Here is a 21,272-nt window from a genome sequence, read left to right on the forward strand (position 1 = left end):
GATGGCCCTTCCAGTCTCCTCTGGCTCCCTCCCTATTTCCTCTCACAAGCGTTTCCATGAATAAACCTTAATAAACCTCCTATATACCTGACCTTAACTGGCTTCTGCCTCTTGGAGGACCCAGGCTAATAGAAGTGGTTGTATCTCCTAACATTAAAATGCTCATTTATTTATTAAAATTGTGTTGTATTCTGAGTACAGGGCAAAGTCATCAGCTTGAGAGTATTTAAGACTCATCCACTACATTTTTCTTTCGGTAGTAAATGTATGATAACTTCTATTCGAATTATGGGGCTTCCCTGGTGGCTCAAAGGTAAAGAATCTGCCTGCTAATGCAGGAGACTCATGTTTGATCCCTGGGTTGAGAAGATCTCCTGGAGGAGGAAATGGCTACCGATTCCAGTGCTTGGAAAATCCCATGGACAGAGGAGCCTGGTGGGCTACAGTCCACAGGGTTGCAAAGAGTTGGACACGACTGAAGGGACAGCATGCACTCAGGGCAGTATTTGAATACTTTCTGGCCTGTTAAGTATGTACATTAGGGAGGTTGTGACCTTGAGTGGGGACATTGGTTTAGTGACTAGGTAAATCAGAGAGTGATATTATAAAGAGGAAATATGAATAAGAAGGATTTCCAATACATGCAGCTGCTGAAGACTGGCAGTAAGGTCAGTACTCATTAGAGTGCTCCAGTTGGCCCTGGAAGGTAGACGGTAGAAGAAAGTTAACGATGAAGAAGGAAGAGCCACCAAGAGACTAGGCATAGCAGTAGACGTGAAACTTGGGAGCCCAAAGGTGTCCACTGGATGTTCGACTGTTTCTCTCAGCTGCAGGGATCCAGTAGTCATGTATGGATGTAAGAGCTGGACTATAAAGAAAGCCGAATACCAAAGAATTGATGCTTTTGAACTGTGGTGTTGGAGAAGACTCTTGAGAGTCACCTGGACTGCAAGGAGATCCAACCAGTCCATCCTAAAGGGGATCAGTCCTGAATATTCATTCGAAAGACCGACGCTGATGCTAAAAGCCAATACTTTGGCCACCTGATGCGAAGAGCTGACTCATTTGAAAAGACCTTGGTGCTGGGAAAGATCGAAGGCAGGAGGAGAAGGGGACGAAAGAAGATGAGATGGTTGGATGGCATCGCCGACTCAATGGAATGGAGTTTGAGTAAGCTCTGGGAGTTGGTGATAGACAGGGAAGCCTGGCATACCGCAGTCCATGGGTTTGCAAAGAGTCGGACATGACTGAGCAACTGAACTGAACTGAACAGAGAAAAAACAGCTGAAAATCAATTGTAATGTTGAAGCAACAAGGCAAAGAACATGCCAAGGAGACTGACAGATGAATAGAAATCTTCTGATATCATCTGGTCTCATATACAACTAAAACTTATCAAAACCATCAAACGATAGTTCAGGAAAGCTTACATCAGGGTCTTGAAATGCTCCTAGATGAAGAGACAAACATCATGTACCTTCTTGAGAAAGAACACTTGTTGGCAACTTTCACGAACACCCTGTTGAACATTCATTCACATAACAGGTACTAAGGAAATAGCAATCCACTCCAGTACTTTTGCCTGGAAAATCCCATGGACAGAGGAGCCTGGTAGGCTACCGTCCATGGGGTTGCAAAAGAGTTGGACATGACTGAGCGACTTCGCTTTCTAATCAGCAGACACATGGTGAGTCAGGGACAGGCTTTGTTTTCTGTAGAACTCCTGTAGAAGCAAGGGAAGGGGAAGCGTGTCTGAATAGTTGGAGGGTATTTAGTGTGGTTAGAACTAGAGAGTGATGGGCAGATGTGATGAGCCTGGACATGTTGGATGGATCCAGTTACTTGAGGGCCCTAAAAGCCGTTTTAAGGGTTTTGATTGGATTGTATCTTAGTCAATATGTAGCCATGGAAGGATTTTCATTTGAGTTTATTAAAAATTTCTCAGAGTAATACATGCACAAGGTAAAAAATTAAATAGTACAGAAGGACTTAAAATGAAAAACACAGTTTCCCACTCCACCCTTTTAATACTAGTCCCATACCCTAGAGGTGATGCATTTAACAATTTCTATTTTTAGATATTCTAACTAACTTCCTAACATTAAATAATATGTTTGAACAATAATTTCTTGACTTATTAACTTTAGACAATCTTTAATAATTCCCGATTACAAAAGATAAGGATTTAACTTACACTATTCCCACTTTTCATCTGCCTATCCTCTCACAATTTTTTGATGGATGTCACTTTTAATGCTTCTATTGGTTTAATTTATAATTTTGAACAGTAACTAATTCTTTAGTCCTTGTCCCATTAACTGTAGACTTTCCACCCCCATTTTGAATAGACAAGTAATTCTACACTTCTCTCCACCACTCTTCCCTCAATGAATTCTCAAACTCTTTCTGCTTTCTTTTTCCCTTTATAAGATAGGTTACTTTCAGTTTCATTTCTGGATAAAAGATTAGGCCTCTCATGTTTTGTTTATAGGCTGCTCAGAGCACTGAATATCAATAAATAGTATCTACATTATTTTGGCTTTGTAAATAGTGTTTACTGAGAGTTGGTGGCTCAGCAGTAAAGAATCCGCCTGCCAATGCAGGAGACCTGGCTTTGATCCCAGAATTGGGAAGATCCCCTGGAGAAGGAAATGGAAACCCACTCCAATATTCTTGCCTGGGAAATCCCATGGACAGAGGAGCTTGGCGGGCTACAGTCCCTGGGGTCACAAAGAGTTGGACATGACTTATCAACTAAACAACAATGTAGAAGCTAGGATATTTTCTTCCAAACATATCCAATGTCATGATTCCTATGTCACTTGAAATGAAATATACCTACCGCCAATGACAAATCCAGTCTCTTCTTACAGTCCATGAGTAATTTTTGTTACCATTACCTCATAATTGGACTTGAATTTAAGATGTTTTTGTTTTGTTTTCCTTTGTGTTTGTTAAAGATTGCATCTCCTCCATTTCGCAAACATTCCAACTTCTCAAGGATAATGTCTATGGCACAGAATCAGAGAGTCTAAGACCATGTACTCTCATCTGAAATGGGTCTCTTGGACGATGGTCACTCTGGACTGAGTCTTCCTGTTGGACGATGGTCACTCTGGAGTGAGTCTTCCTGTTGGATAATGGTCACTCTGGACTGAGTCTTCCTGTTGGATAATGGTCACTCTGGAATGAGTCTTCCTGTTGGATAATGGTCACTCTGGAGTGAGTCTTCCTGTTGGATAGTGGTCACTCTGGAGTGAGTCTTCCTGTTGGACGACGGTCACTCTGGAGTGAGTCTTCCTGTTGGACGACGGTCACTCTAGAGTGAGTCTTCCTGTTGGAAGACGGTCACTCTGGAGTGAGTCTTCCTGTTGGAAGACGGTCACTCTGGAGTGAGTCTTCCTGTTGGATAATGGTCACTCTGGAGTGAGTCTTCCTGTTGGATAATGGTCACTCTGGACTGAGTCTTCCTGTTGGACGATGGTCACTCTGGAGTGAGTCTTCCTGTTGGATAATGGTCACTCTGGAGTGAGTCTTCCTGTTGGAAGACGGTCACTCTGGAGTGAGTCTTCCTGTTGGACGACGGTCACTACGGCCACTCTAGAATGGGTCTTCCTGTTGCATGATGGTCACTCTGGAGTGAGACATCCTGGGTGAGGTTCACTGTCTTCTGGTTTCCATTTCTTCCTCTTTCCTGATTTTCATCTTCCTTTTGCTGCAGAACTTCCTTAGCAGGTGAGAGAGAACTTCCTTTCCAAGTGCAAAGAAGGTAGATGTTCGGAAAACTTGCATGTCAGAAAATTTCCTTCGTTTGGCTTGCTGTGGAATTTTGGGTACAGAGATTTTCCATATGTGAAGACATTCCTCTATTGGCCTATATCATTGTGTTGCTGGTGAAAAATCTCCCAATCTATTTCTCTTCCCTTTTTAGCTGAGCCAATCATGATAACCTAACTTTATCTTTTCTCTTGGCACTTCCAATATCTTTGCTCCATCCTTAACATTCCAAAATTTCACAAGATTGTGTCTAGATGTAGGTTGTATGGGGGTGTTCTCAATTTGGAGACTTAGTTATTTCTGTTCAATTGTTTTTTTCTTCACAACATTTTCTATGTTCTCTCTTCTAGACACTCCTAATAGTTAAGATACTGATTGTCTATGTCTTTTCTCCTCCCTCTCTTTGTATTTATTTCCTTTTGCTCCACATCTGAGAAGATTCCCTCAATTTTATCTTAGAGTCTGTCTACTAAATATTTTTGGCAGCCTTATTTCAGTTTGAGGGTTCTTATTTTCAAGGTTTTTCCTTTGTAGCATCCTGTTTTTAACCTTACAGACGCACCTCACATCTCTCCAAAGATACAGATATCTTAAGTCATTTTTCCCATGTTAACTCTGTTTCCCCCAGAATTTGTTATATTTTTCAAATCTCCTGAATCCATGCTGCTTTCCTGGTCCCTTCCCCAACCACTCCCCCTAGGGCTCAATGTCTGGGAATTCCTAGCTGACCATTTTCACTGAAGAATCAATATGACAGTGTTTTATGGAGTTGCTTGGGCTCCCTCGGCAGTTGTGTGGTCTGTCTGCTTCTGCAGGATGTCTTTCTGTGATTGAAAGCATTTGGTTACTTGAGTAGGGGTCGTGGCTGTCAGCAGAGAATTAGCTAATAGGCTAGGGGCTCATTTATTTCCATAAAAGAGAAATTTACTTTGGAGCACCGACTCCTACCTCTCCTCAAGCAGTTCTTTTGTTTCCTTTACACAAACACCACCAACAGAACCACCACAATGACAACAGACTTGAAACCAATGGTAGGTTGCCTGTGTTCTGTACACAGAGGTTGGGGTAGAATGGGGGGGGGGTGGTCAATTTCACAACTGACATAATTCTTGAGTAAATAGACTTTTCAGGTACCCAAGTCTCTTTGGGGTTATGTGTCCAGATCAGCTTATATTCTGCCTGCAAGGAGCTGTACTCTTTCATTATTGTGTCTTCCACTTTCTCTCTTCCAGGAATGTGTTGAGATCTTCTTCACTTACAGCCAAATTCCTTCAGTTTTCTTTGCTGAGATGAGTCAATTCTCTTTTATGTTTCTTGACTTCAGTTTCAGTGGGGCCTGGGGAAGGAGGGAAGTAAACTTACATGTTCAGTTCATCATCTTAAATTCAAAATCCCTCTGGAAGCTTTTAGACAGGGCAGTGACATGGACAACTTGACATTTGTAAAAAGGTCCCCGGGGCTATACTGCTGAGAATGGATTAAAGAGGGTAAGAATCAATATAAAAATAATTCTAAATGACTGAGGATCTAATTTTCTTTCTGAGAACATAGCAGGGTCTGGGACACTTGGGAGTCAAGATGCTTTACCACAATAGCCAGTCACTGAAAATCCAATAAGCTAGCAGAGCACTTTCATGGTGCCCTAGAGAGGACTGAAACCCAGCGATCGATCCCAGAACCCCGATGACCGGGCTGATACTAAAGGGATCGTCCCAGCACTGTCCACTGGGAAGCAAGTACATGCAGCCAAAGTGCTGGCAAGTAAGGACATAAAGGTCCTTCTATTTGCTGCTTCATTTCCTCATTTCCTCATTTATTTGCCTGTTCAAAGCACTGTAGTTACTAACACTCATCCTGTAATGAGAATACCTGGGTTCAAATCTCAAATCTATCACTGACTCGCAATTAAGGCTTAGGCAATTTACTCAATCTCCATAAAGTTCAGTTCACACATCTGTAAAATGGGAGCTGTAAGTTTCCATTCCATAAGATTATTGTGAGGATTAAATGAAACAACCTGTACTTGGCACATATACAACAGCCCACTAATTGATAGCAATTATTTTATGTGCTGAATGAATATTCAGCATCCATGTTTAAAGAACCTATGTGATAGATATTTGAGAAGGGAAAATAATTCTAGTACTGAGAAATGACACAACAAAATAATCCAAAGAAAAATACCGTCTATGTCAAATCCTGTTTCTATGCTTCCACCCAATTCCTAATAAAGCAAATAAAACTGTCTTAAAGCAACTAAATCAAAAGACGTAGGAAGGAAAACTGGCTGGATGCACACAGCTTTTATCTTGAAGCCCCAACTCTAGCTGAAACTACAAAGAATTTGGAGGTTCTCAGTAAGACTGGAAGAAAAGTTAAGAAAATCTCTGAATGCACTATAATTAAATAAAATCTGGGTCAGCCACATCCAGTTATCTTATTCCAGAGTAAAGATTTCTATTTGCGCACAGACTTTGTCTGCCAAACAGTGATAGGAATCTGTGTCACTACGGAAACACAAACACCACCACGTAGCCGGCTGCTCCTTGTTTGCTAAGCACAAACATCCTCATGGTCTTGTTCTGGCTTTTCAAGTGATTTCATGCTTAATCAAAGAAAAGATTGTTCTGGAGAGATGGAATTGAAGGAGACCGAACCCCAAGCAGCTTTGAAAAACCCCACCGTGAATACAGAGGCCTGCCTTTAGAGCACAGGGCAGTGTACCAGAATCCTTTCAGAGTCTGCGTGGCGGGTACAGTGGGGCAGGATCAATTCATTGCATCTGTAAAAATGCCATCGCAACGTGTAGCCCTGGTCTAAACTGATGGGAGTTAATTCGATACAAACAGTGGCCACGTGCATTTTTCTCAGCGCCTACTAACTGCCAGGTACTGTCACTTTTAAAGGTACTAATTTAATCCTCACAACAGTCCTATGAAATAGATCCCACTTTGTAGAAGAGGAAATTGAGTCACAGAGAAGTTGAGGAGCTTGCCCAAAGTCATATAAGTAACTGATGAAAGACCCAGGATTCGGGTGCAGGGGGTCAACTGTGAGAGATGATGACCTTAACTCCTGGGCTGTGGACAGAGAACGTGGACCAGCACGAAAGAAAACCACCCCTTAGAGTGCATGCCCGGTGTCCACACTCCTCCTCAGAGTTACCAGTCTAGGTCTTCCCTGCAACCCCATGAGGCAGGGATCTTTACCCTCACCCTACACACAACGAAACGGGAGTTAAGAGATAAAAGGACTTTCCCAAGAGCTAACCCTGATTATATGGGCTCAAAGCTTTTGGAAAACTACCCAAGACACAAAATACATGAGTTCTCAGGGAGCTGTCTGAATATCATGGTCAATTAGTGCTTCCATTGAGTTCTATGGTTAGGTTTGGGGGAAAATGATAAAAAAAAAAATCAAGTCCCAGGGAGTCCTCAGGGTGATAGTGACCCATAGGAACAGAGGCCAAAGCTCTCAGCACTGGCCCAGCACAGGGTCAGGAGGGACTCTGATAGCCGAGAGCAGAGGGATGAGCTCATAAATGGAAGGCCATGCTCCTGAGGATTTCTGATTCCACTTTATGTTCTTAACCCACCCCTAGAGATGCTACTAGGATCCAGGGGCAATGAGCTGAGAGGGCAAGGCTAGAACTAAGAGACAGAGGTCGAGGAGTGAATCCCCATCTCTGCCTACCTCCCCAAACCTCTCTACCTGCCACCTCGCTGGGCACTCCTTACATCTGTGTGAGGAGGTACAATTTCATTATATTTTCCTTCCATTCAGGCAGATAGGCCAGGCTGGTTGCCACTTCCTTCTGGATCGGCCAGGCCCAGGCCTCAAAGAACGGAGCCAGATTCTTCTGCACTTGGTGGGAGAACATTTTCACCCACAGATTCATCTTGTCGACGTTGTCTGTGGGCAAGTTGGTCTGGTTCCTGTACTCGGTGAAGAGACGGATGAACGGCTCCCACCCAAAGGCCTCCTGGAGCTGGAAAGACAAGGAGCAAGCAGGTTGAGACATCTGATCGGCAAAAGACCCACCAACACTGAATGAATGAATGCCTTTAACCCCTTAACTCTCAGCTTCGCACCTATCACTGACCCTCTCCTCTTTCACCTGCTCGCCTCGTAGGCTGCTTTCATACGCTGCTGATGAGAAGGGTCTCTGAGCCAGCACAGGGCTCAACACAAAACAGACGCTCAACGAATGACGGCCCAGTGGTCAAAACTGCACTGATTAATATCAGGATTTACTACCAACATCATCATTCATCTGTCTCACTAGACTATGGAAGTAGTGATAGGATATTACAAGATTTGAAATTGGCTGAAGTGCAAAAACTCATTGTCTCTCACAGTTGTAAAGTTAAACCCCACAACCTGGGAACTGCCACCGCAACCCTGACATAATCTGCACTAACAGGAGGTCTCTATCAATTTGCAAGGTGACCAAAATGGTCTTTAGGAAAAACAGTGAGTCCAGGAGAAGCAGAGGACAAAATATAGTCTGTGTGTGTCCTGTGCTCAGTCGTGTCTGACTCTTTGTGACCCCGTGGACTGTAGCCCACCAGGCTCCTCTGTCCAGGGGATTTCCCAGGCAAGAATACTTGGAGGGAGTTTCCATTTCCTTCTCCAGGGGAGCTTCCCGATTCAAGGAGCAAACCCACATCTGTGTCTCCTGCACTGCAGGCGGATTCTTTACCTGCTGAGCCATCTATAGTTTAGGTCTCTAGAGTTAAGAGTAAGGCAGAATTTTAGGAAAAGACTGCCATCTTGGTGCCATTGGAACCGCCCGCAGCAGGTAGGGAGCTCAAAGGGACATTAGCAGTTCCAAGCTCAACTCAACTTCACCGAGGAGGAAGTTCTGTCCCAACACAGGGTTACAGCAGTCTCTTGGCAGCCTCCCTGTCGTTTTCGTGGTGGAGAGAATCGACAGTGAGAACTCGAGCAGGTGGAGGGACCAGAAGAGGGTGTGGTTGGCCTGACGCTGAGTTCCAGGATCCAATGTGATAAAACCCTCCATAGTGAGCTGGGACTGGATCCAAGGGCTGGGGGGCTGGAACTGGGTGCTGGGTGATAACTGAAAGGCAGGGGCCACCCCCACGTCCAGTCCAGTGAGGAATCATGGCTTGCTTATAACATGGAAACTGAGGCACCCATGAGTTATAATGAGAAGACAGTTACCTAGGGGAAAACCCACAGCTCCTATCCCACACGTTGGGCATGTGTATGTGTGCCCATGGAAGTGTGGCTGGCTTCACGGAGCTATCCAGAGAGCAGCTTGGTTGCAGTCTCAGGTATGCCTGGGTTTAGAGCCGTGACAGTGGCTATATTTGTAGAATCACCTTTGCCTCTACCATTTTTAACCTTTCTTACCGCTTTCTGTTATTGTTCAGTTGCTCACTTTTGTCCGACTTTTTGCGACCCCCTGGACTGCAGCACGCCAGGCTTCCCTGTCCTTCACTATCTCCCAGAGCTTTCTATCTACTCTCATAAATCTCTTCAATATCCCAGGGTGGATGGTGGGGCTGCTGCAATTACGTCCGCTTTCAGGTGGTGCAAAGGGATGTTCTGAGGGTATCATCCACTAGGACCTTCACCCCTGGACTTTGTCAGAGCCTCCCGCAGCCTGGGGGTGAGGGGCAGATTAGTGAGAGGTGACCCCCGGGCACCATGATACTGTCTGCCCAGGGTCCCCCCGAGTGGGGCTCCCACCACACCCCACCGACGCTGGCCCAGTACCTGTAAGTACGTCTCCAGGGCCGTCCAGGCATTCCAGTTTTTCACGTTGGGACCCTTGCCCAGGTAAATTCGGACTCTCTTCTCCCGAACCGGGGGCCACAGAGCAATGTTGGCTCGTCCTCGAGGGATGCCCAGGACCGTCTCGTGCACGTAGACACACCACAGGTTGCAGGTGGCCTCGGTGGTGTGCGGGGGGAACTCCCACTCTTGCCGCTGCTGGTTGCGGCCCAGCTCGTGCACGGGGCCCCAGAGACCCTTGGTTCTGATGAGTTTCTCATTGATGAGCTCCTGCACCGACTCCAGGTGGCACATGATGGGGTAGCCTGCGTGCATCCAGCCTGGGAAGGGCAGGAGGGGGAAGAGAGGGTCAGGGCGTTCCCCACCCACCAATTCTTCTCTGTACTGTGTCTCCCCAAACACCCAGAATGCTCAGAAAGGCAAACCCAGACCCTTCCAGGCTTCTCTCCTCATCTTCTCATTCTGTAAGAATGATTCCGTCCTCACTCTGACTAGCTATAGATACTGAGGCATGTTTGGGATCACTGTTCACATTACTATTCAATTTTTTTCTTTTTCTCTGAGAGTGCTCTGTCCATGTGGACCTGTCATTATCCTCTTTTCCTCAAAATTAAGCACTAGTGGTTCCCCTTTTCATTATTTACATATGGAGCTGTCCACGCTGGCACTTCTTTACAGTGATCATCTCAGAATGCCAAGGACACTAGGGTCCAGACGGGATTTCCGTGGTTCTTTAATTTTCACACGCTCTTCACTTTTCAGGCCTCCTGACCCACTGGCACATAGCCCTTCCTTCAGTGCTTTCTCCCAACCCCTGTGACCCAGGAAGAGGCCCTCTGCTCTCTCTCTCCACTCCCTTAAGTGCCCTGACGAATGCCTGTGAAAGCCCAGCCCTTACTGTCTACGCCATTTCCACTGCTGGATAACACCTCTTGCCATGCTGACTAAAACTGTTACACAGTGTAACATACTGTGTGCATACAGTTGCTTGTCGTTCAGTCACTCAGTCATGACTGACTCTCTGCGACCCCATGGGCTGCAGCATGCCAGGCTTCCCTGTCCTTCACCATCTCCCGGAGTTTGCTCAGACTCGTGTCCATATGGTTCTAGGGCCTGCTTTTTATGTGTCACATAACGCCTCCCCAGTGGCTCAGACAGTAAAGAATCCGCCTGCAATGCTGGAGACCTGGGTTCGATCCCTGGGTTGGGAAGATCCCCTGGAGAAGGGAAAGGTTACCCACTCCAGTATTCTTGCCTGGAAAATCGCATGGACAGAGGAGCCTGGTAGGCTACAGCCCATGGGGTCACAAAGAGATGAATACAACCGAGCGACTTTTAGTAACTAATCTCATCATATTTTCCTATGCCATCAAAATATCTCTTTAAATGTCTTCCTAGTGTCCATCGAAAGTACATTGCTTAACCATCCTGTAACTGCTGGACACTCAGGTGGTTTCTGATGTTTTGCTGGGGGAGACAGCCGAGTCTCCTTTTCAATGTATTTTTTGCCTTTCTATTTAAATGGCAAGGATTACATCACATATGCTAAGTCACTTCTGTCATGTTCTTATTCTGCGGCCCCGTGGACTGTAGCCCACCAGGCTCTTCTGTCCATGGAATTTTCCAGGTAAGAATATTGGAGCAGATTGCCTTTTCCTCCTCCAGGGGAATCTTCCCAACCCAGGGATCAAACTCGCGCCTCTTGCGTCTCCTGCATTGGCGGGCTGGTTCTTTCCCACTAGTGCCACCTGATAAAGCAAGGCCCTGAGTGGGCAGCATGCACAGAGGTTTGCCCCGGGCACCCACCAACTGAGATCTGCACGTCGGCAACGATCCTCTGAGGCAGACGCAGCGGGAAGGGCTCGGCCCCCAGCCGGGCCACGGCCTGCATCACCTCGTCCCAGAGGCGAAGCAGCGGCTCGGGGTTCTCCAGCGTGCGGAGGTTCGCGGTCGGCACCGTCAGGATGATGTTGTCTGTGGCCAGCTCTCCCCAGGGACCTGGGTTCTCCTGGATCTGCCGCTTCCACTCCTCCTGGGTTGTCTCCCCTGGAAGACAGGCCACAGGGCTTGAAACTCTCTTTCCCAAGTCCCTCCCATTAACATATACCACCTGAGTCCCCCCAGGAGGAGAACACCAAGGCTGTCAATAACCACATACCCCTCTAAACTTCTACAAACGTCCCAGGGATGTGATGTGGCTTGGTCTTTATCTCCTTGGCCTCAAATCTAAGGAAGCAGACCTCCCTTCCCTCTGCCAGTCCAAACCTCTCTCTCTTCCTATACCAGGCAGCCCGAGAGGGCCTCCTCACCCCCAGCTCTCCCTGCGCCTTGGGGTTCGCTCCAAGGCATCCACTCACCGAGCTTGTAGTAGGGAGCATGCACAGCTCCCTTAACCGTGACGGGCACGGTGCCCAGCTTGCTGCTCTGAGGCACGATGATGTACAGGAGGCCCCCCCACAGGCAGGTGATGGACTTGGTGGGCTTGTCCAGGCAGCAGCGGTTAATCACCAGGGGGCCTCGGAACAGCTTGCTGGCCCTGGTCAGGTCATCGGTGTGGCAGCCAATCTGTATCTGCAGCAGAGAGATCCCCGAGGAGTGTGACCCTGGGCACATGTGGCCGGAAGGGGAAAGTGCCCGGACAAGGGGACAGGAAGGGTCATGGGTCCAGGAACCCCAGGTAAGTCCAAGCATCCCACTATTTGTAAGCCCTGTGTTCAAAACCGATGAAATTGTACCATCCCTCAAGGTTGTTTGGAACAGACTCTGTAAATCTACTCGCAAGGGGCCAAACAGCTATATGAAGGGTCTTGCTAAGACGCAGACCGGAGGGGCACCAGGTGTGACGCAGATGCTAATTCCAGGGAGAGCCACTCCCAGGCAGAGTCCCTTGGTGTCTCTGTAACAGAGAATCCTAGGCTGCCTTTCCTGGCGGCGAATCTGGCTTTGGGAATGGGCAGAGGGCATCCTGCCTTCTGACCAGAGAGAAGGCCCAGGAGGAAGCAGTGTGACCGGCTGATGCAGTGAAGGATTGATTCAGCTCTTCCTGTTCTCCAAGGCCCCTGTTCCTGGGCCAGTGGAGTGACCCCTGTCCTCGGGTGGCCTGGGACTGTTTTCCAGGGTTTATGCTGAACAAGTTCCAGGATACATACAGGCACAGACTAGACGCTAACCATCACAATGACCCCCAAGGCGTACAGAGCAGGATGGTATCTGAATTTTGCAAATAGGCTGTGTGTGTGTGTGAGAAAGTGACAGAGAAAGTGTGTGACGTCACAGGGAAGAAGCCTGAGTGTGTAGCACCTCATGCTTCCGTGGGAGATGTACACGGGATGAAATGTGAACTGAGATTTACTGGATGCCACTGTATTCTAGGGCACCATCCATCTGGTATCTTTCTTCTCCCCATCTATGACATTTAAGCTAAAAGCACAACATTTGAGCCAGAAGTTGGTCAGGGTTGAGCCCTGGGGCTCTGAAATGTATCAAATCCATACATTTAAATCAATCAGTTAGATGTTCTGCCCCTTAGCTGTTTCATCCTAAGCAGCTAAAGGGGCAAAAGTACATGCCCCGTATTGCCAACTGGAGAGGAAAATGCAACCCATTCATCTTTCCTGGAAAATTCCAAGGACAGAGGTGCCTGGTGGGCTACAGTCCACGGGGTCACAAAGAGTCGGACAGGACTGAGCGACTTAACAACACTGCCCATAGGGTGTGTAGGAGGATTGAATCAGATGCCGGCTATGAAAGCAGGAGCACCTGGCTTCTGTGTTAGGCGGGGAGATGGGGCACGCCTTACCTTCAGGTCAGCAGAGGCGGCGGATTCAGGCAGGGAGACCTCAATAATTTGCCTTCCGGGTATGTAGAGCCCAGTACTCATCCAGCAGTACCTGGTGCCTGCCAAGAGTCAGGGAAGAGCAGGCGTTATCCTACCAGACACAATTCCATCTGCAGCCAGCTCCCAGAGTCCCTCCAGGAGCTCTGCCTCCCTGCCGCCCTGGCTCTCATCTTCCAAGCATTCCCTAAAACCCCAACCTCGTCCTCATTGAGATTTGCAAGGCAGAGGTTGGAGATGGACCTGGAGGCGACCAGACCTCAGCTGAGCTGCGGATGTCATCCCCCCACATTCCCACCCGCTGGGCTCCTATCCACTTCTTCTTCCTCACCCGGGTTGTTGCAGTTGACCTCCACGGTGATGGGAGATTCCAAGGGGCGCAGATAGGGGCTGCTGTACATGTCTTCAATTTCGGGGACTAACAGAGAGAGGTCGCTTCCCGAGTGAGCCAGCCCCGTGGCCAGGGAAAGCATGGCACCCCGGCAGCAGTCGTTGATGACGGGGTTCTCACGGGTCGCCACCGGGAGCCGATAGCGACTCAGCAGCTTCCTTAGGAGCCGGTGCACCGACATGTAGGCGGGGATCTCCTCAGCGGGGATTTGCAGAAAAGCCGCGCCGTCAGGACCCAGCTTGGCCAACCAGCCCTTCTCCACGTTGCCTCTCTTCCTGCCCATGATAACCTGGAACTCAGCCAGGGTGGAGCGGAAGTGGTAGGTCCTTATCCCCGCCTTGGGAGTACGAAAGGGCCCCGGGTTGAGGCTTTGGCTGGTGATGCTAATGCCAAAGGGGTTGAGGAGGAGGTTTCCTGGGAACCGCGCCAACGGGGACACGCCTGGGTTCTTGAAGGCCCACCACCAGGCCTGGGCTCCGACAAACAGGCCCCCGCCCTCGGCTACAAACTCCTGCAGCTCCTTGACTCCTGCGTCACTCACGGGCTCAAAGCAATAGACACTGGCGTCGCTGGTCAGATTGGGCTCAATGCTGGTGTCTATGCCCCCCACGGCGAGCAGCCCACTCAGAGTCCTCAGTTCCGTGTGCACCACGATCTTGCCTCTGCGGCCCGCGTCCAGCCAGCGGACGGCGTTGAGCAAGAATGGGCCCAGTTTACCCACGGTGAATAGGACCTTGTGGCCGGTCACGACCACCCGGCCCCGGCCATAGCGGGCAGCCGCTATGACACAGCCGTGGTAGGAATCTAGCCCCAGGGGAAAGGCTAAAGCCCCATGCACCAGCAGCTGGGATGGGAAACAGTCCGAATTGGTGATGTCCAGCTCGGAAATCCCATGCAGGAGCTCATCTCTGTCCTCGGAGAGATCATCCTCACAACTGCAAAAGACACATGTGTTCTTTGTTACAAAGCGCTCAGCACAACACCTGGCATGTAGCAAGCGGCAGACTTACGAATATCACCTTTAGCTTTTAGGAGAGAACTAGGACAGACCTGAGCTCACTGGGTGTGGAGACTTGTTGGAGGGAAGACAAAGGACCTTGACATTGATCCTGCTTTATCATGCTCTTGGAGGTATTAACCCTCCAAAGGAAATCTTGAAAGAAGTCCTGCTGGGTTTACTCAATACCGTATCTTAAATAGTCTGGATTTAAGTGTTCAGCCTTTTAAGCACAATATAAAGAACTGAAGGAGAAATCATGGTTTCATTCTGCTAAGGGGGCTTGTTTATAATTTCATGCCACTAACTTTCTGCAAATAAAGCGAACAGAGAGCTGAGTGAGTTAGTGGCTCGAGTGAAGAACCACTATTATCCCAAAAGGTGGGGCAGGGAGCTGAGTGGCCTCAACTCTTGTGAGACCCTCCTGTTACTTGAACCCAAGAGGACTGACTGTCTACACCCAGAATTCCATACATTCATTTCTGGCCCAATAGGCGTGATACAGATCCATGCTGTAAGGCTTTTCTCATCACCAACTGTTTCCGTTTCTGTGTGTGTGCATGCTCAGCTGTGTTTGACTCTTTGCAACCCTTTGGATGGAGCCCACTAGGCTCCTCTGTCCATGGGATTCTCCAGGCAAGAATACTGGAGTGGGTTGCCATTTCCTCCTCCAGGGGATGTTTCTGACCCAGGGATTGAACCTGCATCTCCTGCATTGCAGGCAGATTCTTTACCTGCTGAGCCACTGGGGAAGCCTCAACTGTTTCTATCTAAGGGTAACAAACTCCTATAAAGCTTTAGGACACCTATAACCCCAAAACGGGGATTTAGCCCCAGATAGTGGGATTATGAAGGGAATGAGGTAGAGTGATCTCTCTCTATAAGCTTGAGATCCCAGAGCTGGTTAAGCCTCTCTCACTGATTATGTGACTGTATGGTCAGAGGCAGCTATAAGGAAACACTGAAAAAGGGGAGTCAGGTAATGGTATGTTTGTAGTATTTGTGTTGTACTCTCTGTGGTTGGCAGAGCTGTAATTAACTGATGGGGAAACTACAGTACTCTTAGCAGTCCTCTTTCCTGAAGATAAAGGCATCACCCTACAAGATGGCTCTCCAGCTCCTTGAAGCACTAGCATTAAAACCACTCATCCAGCTGTTTTTGCTCTGAGTCCAAAATCACCAGACAACCTTGTGATTACAATATTGCTTCTCTAGTGATCATTTGCCTAAAGAAAGAAGTTATTCTTTCTTTATAGGGCAGCCAGGGTGGTCTATTTTTTGTGACATTTATATTTCTCCAGAAACATCTTAGTATATCTTTAATTTGCTGATTTTATTATATATAAATAATAATATTATTGTAATAAATACTTGCACTGTATATATTTGCATATATAATCTACAATATATAAAATATAATATATAATACAATGTATAATTGTATTATATTGTATATAATATTGTCTATTAATAAATAAAATTATTATTGTATATAATTAGTAATAATTTGTGCTTAGTCACTCAGTTGGGACTGACTCTTTGTGACTCCATGCACTGTAGCCCGCCAGGGTCCTCTGTCCATGGGGATTCTCCAGGCTCGAATACTGGAGTGGGTTGCCATGCCCTCCTCCACGGGATCTTCCCAGCCTGGGGACTGAGCCCAGGTCTTCCACATTGCAGGAGGATTCTTTATCATCTAAGCCACCAGGGAAACCCAATTAATATTAATATATATGTTAATAATATATATAATAAAATCAGCAAATTAAACATATACAAAGATTATACATACAAAATTAAGTAAAAAATGTTTTAGTTCTTATAATGAGTTCTGCTCATAAATTTCAAGCAATTAACTGTCTTACAAGTGTAGTCAGTGAAAAGGTGATCTGCACTGGCATTAAGGTTTATACACTAGCCTGTTACAACAAAATGAGAAACACTGAATGTGCCAAGTTCAGACCCAGACACTGTGTCAATAGTAGGGCTTCATCAGCAGGACCCTAGGTGAGGTCCTGCTCACCGATGAGGCTGGGACATCGTCAGAGTTTTGTCTGTTATTTCCAACAGCCACGACTTATGTGCAGGGGATGATAAATGATTGTCTCATTAAAAAAACCTGAAGTGGATTTTGACCTTTCCTGTCCCTCTCTGTTCTGAAATGAAACAAAAGTTACATAAAAAAGAATCAAACCATGATAGTACTAGATTTCAAGAAGGGTGCAGTCAGCAAACTGGGACAGGAGGAATTGACAGGAAAGATAAACCAGATGAAATCAGACTGATCAGAAACCTAAGAGAAAAGAAGAATCTGGAACTGTACATAAGTGAAAGAGAAGATCAAGAAAACAAATACAACAGGGGTTATCATCTGTCCTGAGAAAATGTACTTCACTAACCAAGAATGACCAATCTAGAAATTCAATGCCATTTAACACTTAAACAGAAATCAAAAATATTTGATGAAAATTAATAGCATGAAATATAAGCACCAAACTAAACAAAGGGAAAACCAACTCCCTCCAAAATAAGTGATAACTGGAGAAGGTCCTAAATAAATATTGTACATCATTGGAGAGTCTTGAGATACATTCTCTCTCTGCAGGAAAAAAAAAAAAAAAAAAAGAGACAGGCTGCTATAAAAAGTTAATAATCAGAATAAAAATATAACTGCCAAACAGACAATCCTATTTAATACAAGGGCAGAAAAATAAGTATTAGTGTAGCTGAAGACTATGAATAAACCAACAGGCAGGTTGAGTGAAGTGATTCATTAATAGAAAATGAAGGATAGTGTCCCACAGGTTTTGGGTTGTTGTGTTTTCATTTTCATTAGTTTCTATGCATATTTTGATTTCTTTTTTGATTTCTTCTGTGATTTGTTGGTTATTCAGAAGTGTGTTGTTCAACCTCCATATGTTGGAATTTTTAATAGTTTTTCTCCTGTAATTGAGATCTAATCTTAATGCATTATGGTCAGAAAAGATGCTTGGAATGATTTCGATTTTTTTGAATTTATCAAGTTTAGATTTATGGCCCAGGATGTGATCTATCCTGGAGAAGGTTCCATGAGCACTTGAAAAAAAGGTGAAATTCGTTGTTTTGGGGTGAAATGTCCTATAGATATCAATTAGGTCTAACTGATCTAATGTATCATTTAAAGTTTGCGTTTCTTTGTTAATTTTCTGTTTAGTTGATCTGTCCATAGGTGTGAGTGGGGTATTAAAGTCTCCCACTATTATTGTGTTATTGTTGATTTCCCTTTCATACTTGTTAGCATTTGTCTTACATATTGTGGTGCTCCTATATTGGGTGCATATATATTTATAATTGTTATATCTTCTTCTTGGATTGTTCCTTTGATCATTATGTAGTGGCCTTCTTTGTCTCTTTTCACAGCCTTTGTTTTAAAGTCTATTTTATCGGATATGAGTATTGCCACTCCTGCTTTCTTTTGGTCTCTATTCGCGTGGTATATCTTTTTCCAACCCTTCACTTTCAGTCTGTATGTGTCCCTTGTTTTGAGGTGGGTCTCTTGTAAGCAGCATATAGAGGGGTCTTGTTTTTGTATCCATTCGGCCAGTCTTTGTCTTTTGGTTGGGGCGTTCAACCCATTTACGTTTAAGGTAATTATTGATAAGTATGATCCCGTTGCCATTTACTTTATTGTTTTGGGTTCGGGTTTATACACCCTTTCGTGTTTCCTGTCTAGAGGATATCCTTTAGAATTTGTTGGAGAGCTGGTTTGGTGGTGCTGAATTCTCTCAGCTTTGCTTGTCTGTAAAGCTTTTGATTTCTCCTTCGTATTTGAATGAGATCCTTGCTGGGTACAGTAATCTGGGCTGTAGGTTATTGTCTTTCATCACTTTAAGTATGTCTTGCCATTCCCTCCTGGCCTGAAGAGTTTCTATTGACAGATCAGCTGTTATCCTTATGGGAATCCCCTTGTGTGTTATTTGTTGTTTTTCCCTTGCTGCTTTTAATATTTGTTCTTTGTGTTTGATCTTTGTTAATTTGATTAATATGTGTCTTGGGGTGTTTCGCCTTGGGTTTATCCTATTTGGAACTCTCTGTGTTTCTTGGACTTGGGTGATTATTTCCTTCCCATTTTAGGAAGTTTTCAACTATTATCTCCTCAAGGATTTTCTCATGATCTTTCTGTCTTCTTCTTCTGGGACTCCTATAATTCGAATGTTGGAGCGTTTCATATTGTCCTGGAGGTCTCTGAGATTGTCCTCGTTTCTTTTAATTCGTTTTTCTTGTTTCCTCTCTGATTCATTTATTTCTACCATTCTATCTTCTATTTCACTAATCCTATCTTCTGCCTCCGTTATTCTACTATTTGTTGCCTCCAGAGTGTTTCTGATCTCATTTATTGTGTTATTCATTATATTTTGACTCTTTTTATTTCTTCTAGGTCCTTGTTAAACCTTTCTTGCATCTTCTCAATCCTTGTCTCTAGGCTATTTATCTGTGTTTCCATTTTGATTTCAAGATTTTGGATCATTTTCACTATCAATATTCGGAATTCCAGAAAAAAGTCAAATAAATAACCTAACTCTACAACTAAAGCAACTAGAAAAGGAAGAGTTGGAGAACCCCAGAGTGAGTAGAAGGAAAGAAATCTTAAAAATTAGGGCAGAAATAAATGCAAAGAAACAAAAGAGACCATAGCAAAAATCAACAAAGCCAAAAGCTGGTTCTTTGAAAGGATAAATAAAATTGACAAACCATTAGCCAGACTCATCAAGAAGCAAAGAGAGAAAAATCAAATCAATAAAATTAGAAATGAAAATGGAGAGATCACAACAGACAACACAGAAATACAAAGGATCATAAGAGACTACTATCAGCAGTTGTATGCCAATAAAATGGACAACGTGGAAGAAATGGACAAATTCTTAGAAAAGTACAATTTTCCAAAACTGAACCAGGAAGAAATCGAAAATCTTAACAGACCCATCACAAGCACGGAAATTGATACTGTAATCAGAAATCTTCCAGCAAACAAAAGCCCAGGTCCAGATGGCTTCACAGCTGAATTCTACCAAAATTTCGAGAAGAGCTAACACCTATCCTACTCAAACTCTTCCAGAAATTGCAGGAAGGTAAACTTCCAAACTCATTCTATGAGGCCACCATCACCCTAATACCAAAACCTGACAAAGATGTCACAAAAAAGAAAACTACAGGCCAATATCTCTGATGAACATAGATGCAAAAATCCTCAACAAAATTCTAGCAATCAGAATCCAACAACACATTAAAAAGATCATACACCATGACCAAGTGGGCTTTATCTCAGGGATGCAAGGATTCTTCAATATCCGCAAATCAATCAATGTAATTCACCACATTAACAAATTGAAAATAAAAACCATATGATTATCTCAATAGATGCAGAGAAGGCCTTTGACAAAATTCAACATCCATTTATGATAAAAACTCTCCAGAAAGCAGGAATAGAAGGAACATATCTCAACATAATAAAAGCTATCTATGACAAACCCACAGCAAACATTATCCTCAATGGTGAAAATTGAAAGCATTTCCCCTAAAGTCAGGAACAAGACAAGGGTGCCCACTTTCACCGCTACTATTCAACATAGTTCTGGAAGTTTTGGCCACAGCAATCAGAGCAGAAAAAGAAATAAAAGGAATCCAAATTGGAAAAGAAGTAAAACTCTCACTGTTTGCAGATGACATGATCCTCTACATGGAAAACCCTAAAGACTCCACCAGAAAATTACTAGAGCTAATCAATGAATATAGTAAAGTTGCAGGATATAAAATCAACACACAGAAATCCCTTGCATTCCTATACACGAATAATGAGAAAGTAGAAAAGAAATTAAGGAAACAATTCCATTCACCACTGCAACGAAAAGAATAAAATACTTAGGAATATATCTACCTAAAGAAACTAAAGACCTATATATAGAAAACTATAAAACACTGATGAAAGAAATCAAAGAGGACACTAATAGATGGAGAAATATACCATGTTCATGGATTGGAAGAATCAATATAGTGAAAATGAGTATACTACCCAAAGCAATTTACAAATTCAATGCAATCCCTATCAAGCTACCAGGCACATTTTCACAGAACTAGAACAAATAATTTCAAGATTTGTATGGAAATACAAAAACCTCGAATAGCCAAAGCAATCTTGAGAAAGAAGAATGGAACTGGAGGAATCAACTTGCCTGACTTCAGGCTCTACTACAAAGCCACAGTCATCAAGACAGTATGGTACTGGCACAAAGACAGACATATAGATCAATGGAACAAAATAGAAAGCCCAGAGATAAATCCACACACATATGGACACCTTATCTTTGACAAAGGAGGCAAGAATATACAATGGAGTAAAGACAATCTCTTTAACAAGTGGTGCTGGGAAAACTGGTCAACCACTTGTAAAAGAATGAAACTAGATCACTTTCTAACACCGCACACAAAATAAACTCAAAATGGATTAAAGATCTAAATGTAAGATCAGAAACTAT

The 21,272-nt window shown here is 44.7% G+C and overlaps 2 protein-coding genes across 3 annotated transcripts in view; one reads left to right on the plus strand and one right to left on the minus strand.

Moving 5' to 3' along the window:
- Positions 1–21,272, plus strand: part of LOC101116903 (olfactory receptor-like protein OLF3) — a 211,943-nt gene that overhangs the window by 82,448 nt on the left and 108,223 nt on the right. The window lies entirely within an intron of this gene.
- TCAF1 (TRPM8 channel associated factor 1) overlaps positions 1,912–21,272 on the minus strand; it is a 55,854-nt gene continuing 36,493 nt past the window's right edge. For both annotated transcript variants that reach the window (XM_027968900.2, XM_060415171.1), the window contains exons 3-9: positions 13,704–14,698; positions 13,337–13,434; positions 11,895–12,108; positions 11,344–11,583; positions 9,520–9,857; positions 7,515–7,765; positions 1,912–5,113 (exon numbers count right to left, since the gene is read on the minus strand). In XM_027968900.2, coding sequence (XP_027824701.2) covers positions 5,104–5,113; positions 7,515–7,765; positions 9,520–9,857; positions 11,344–11,583; positions 11,895–12,108; positions 13,337–13,434; positions 13,704–14,698 — 2,146 coding nt within the window. In that variant the 3' untranslated portion in view covers positions 1,912–5,103. The remainder of the gene's footprint in view (positions 5,114–7,514; positions 7,766–9,519; positions 9,858–11,343; positions 11,584–11,894; positions 12,109–13,336; positions 13,435–13,703; positions 14,699–21,272) is intronic.

This window comes from Ovis aries, chromosome 4 (assembly GCF_016772045.2).
Source record: "Ovis aries strain OAR_USU_Benz2616 breed Rambouillet chromosome 4, ARS-UI_Ramb_v3.0, whole genome shotgun sequence".
Taxonomy (NCBI): Eukaryota; Metazoa; Chordata; class Mammalia; order Artiodactyla; family Bovidae; genus Ovis; species Ovis aries.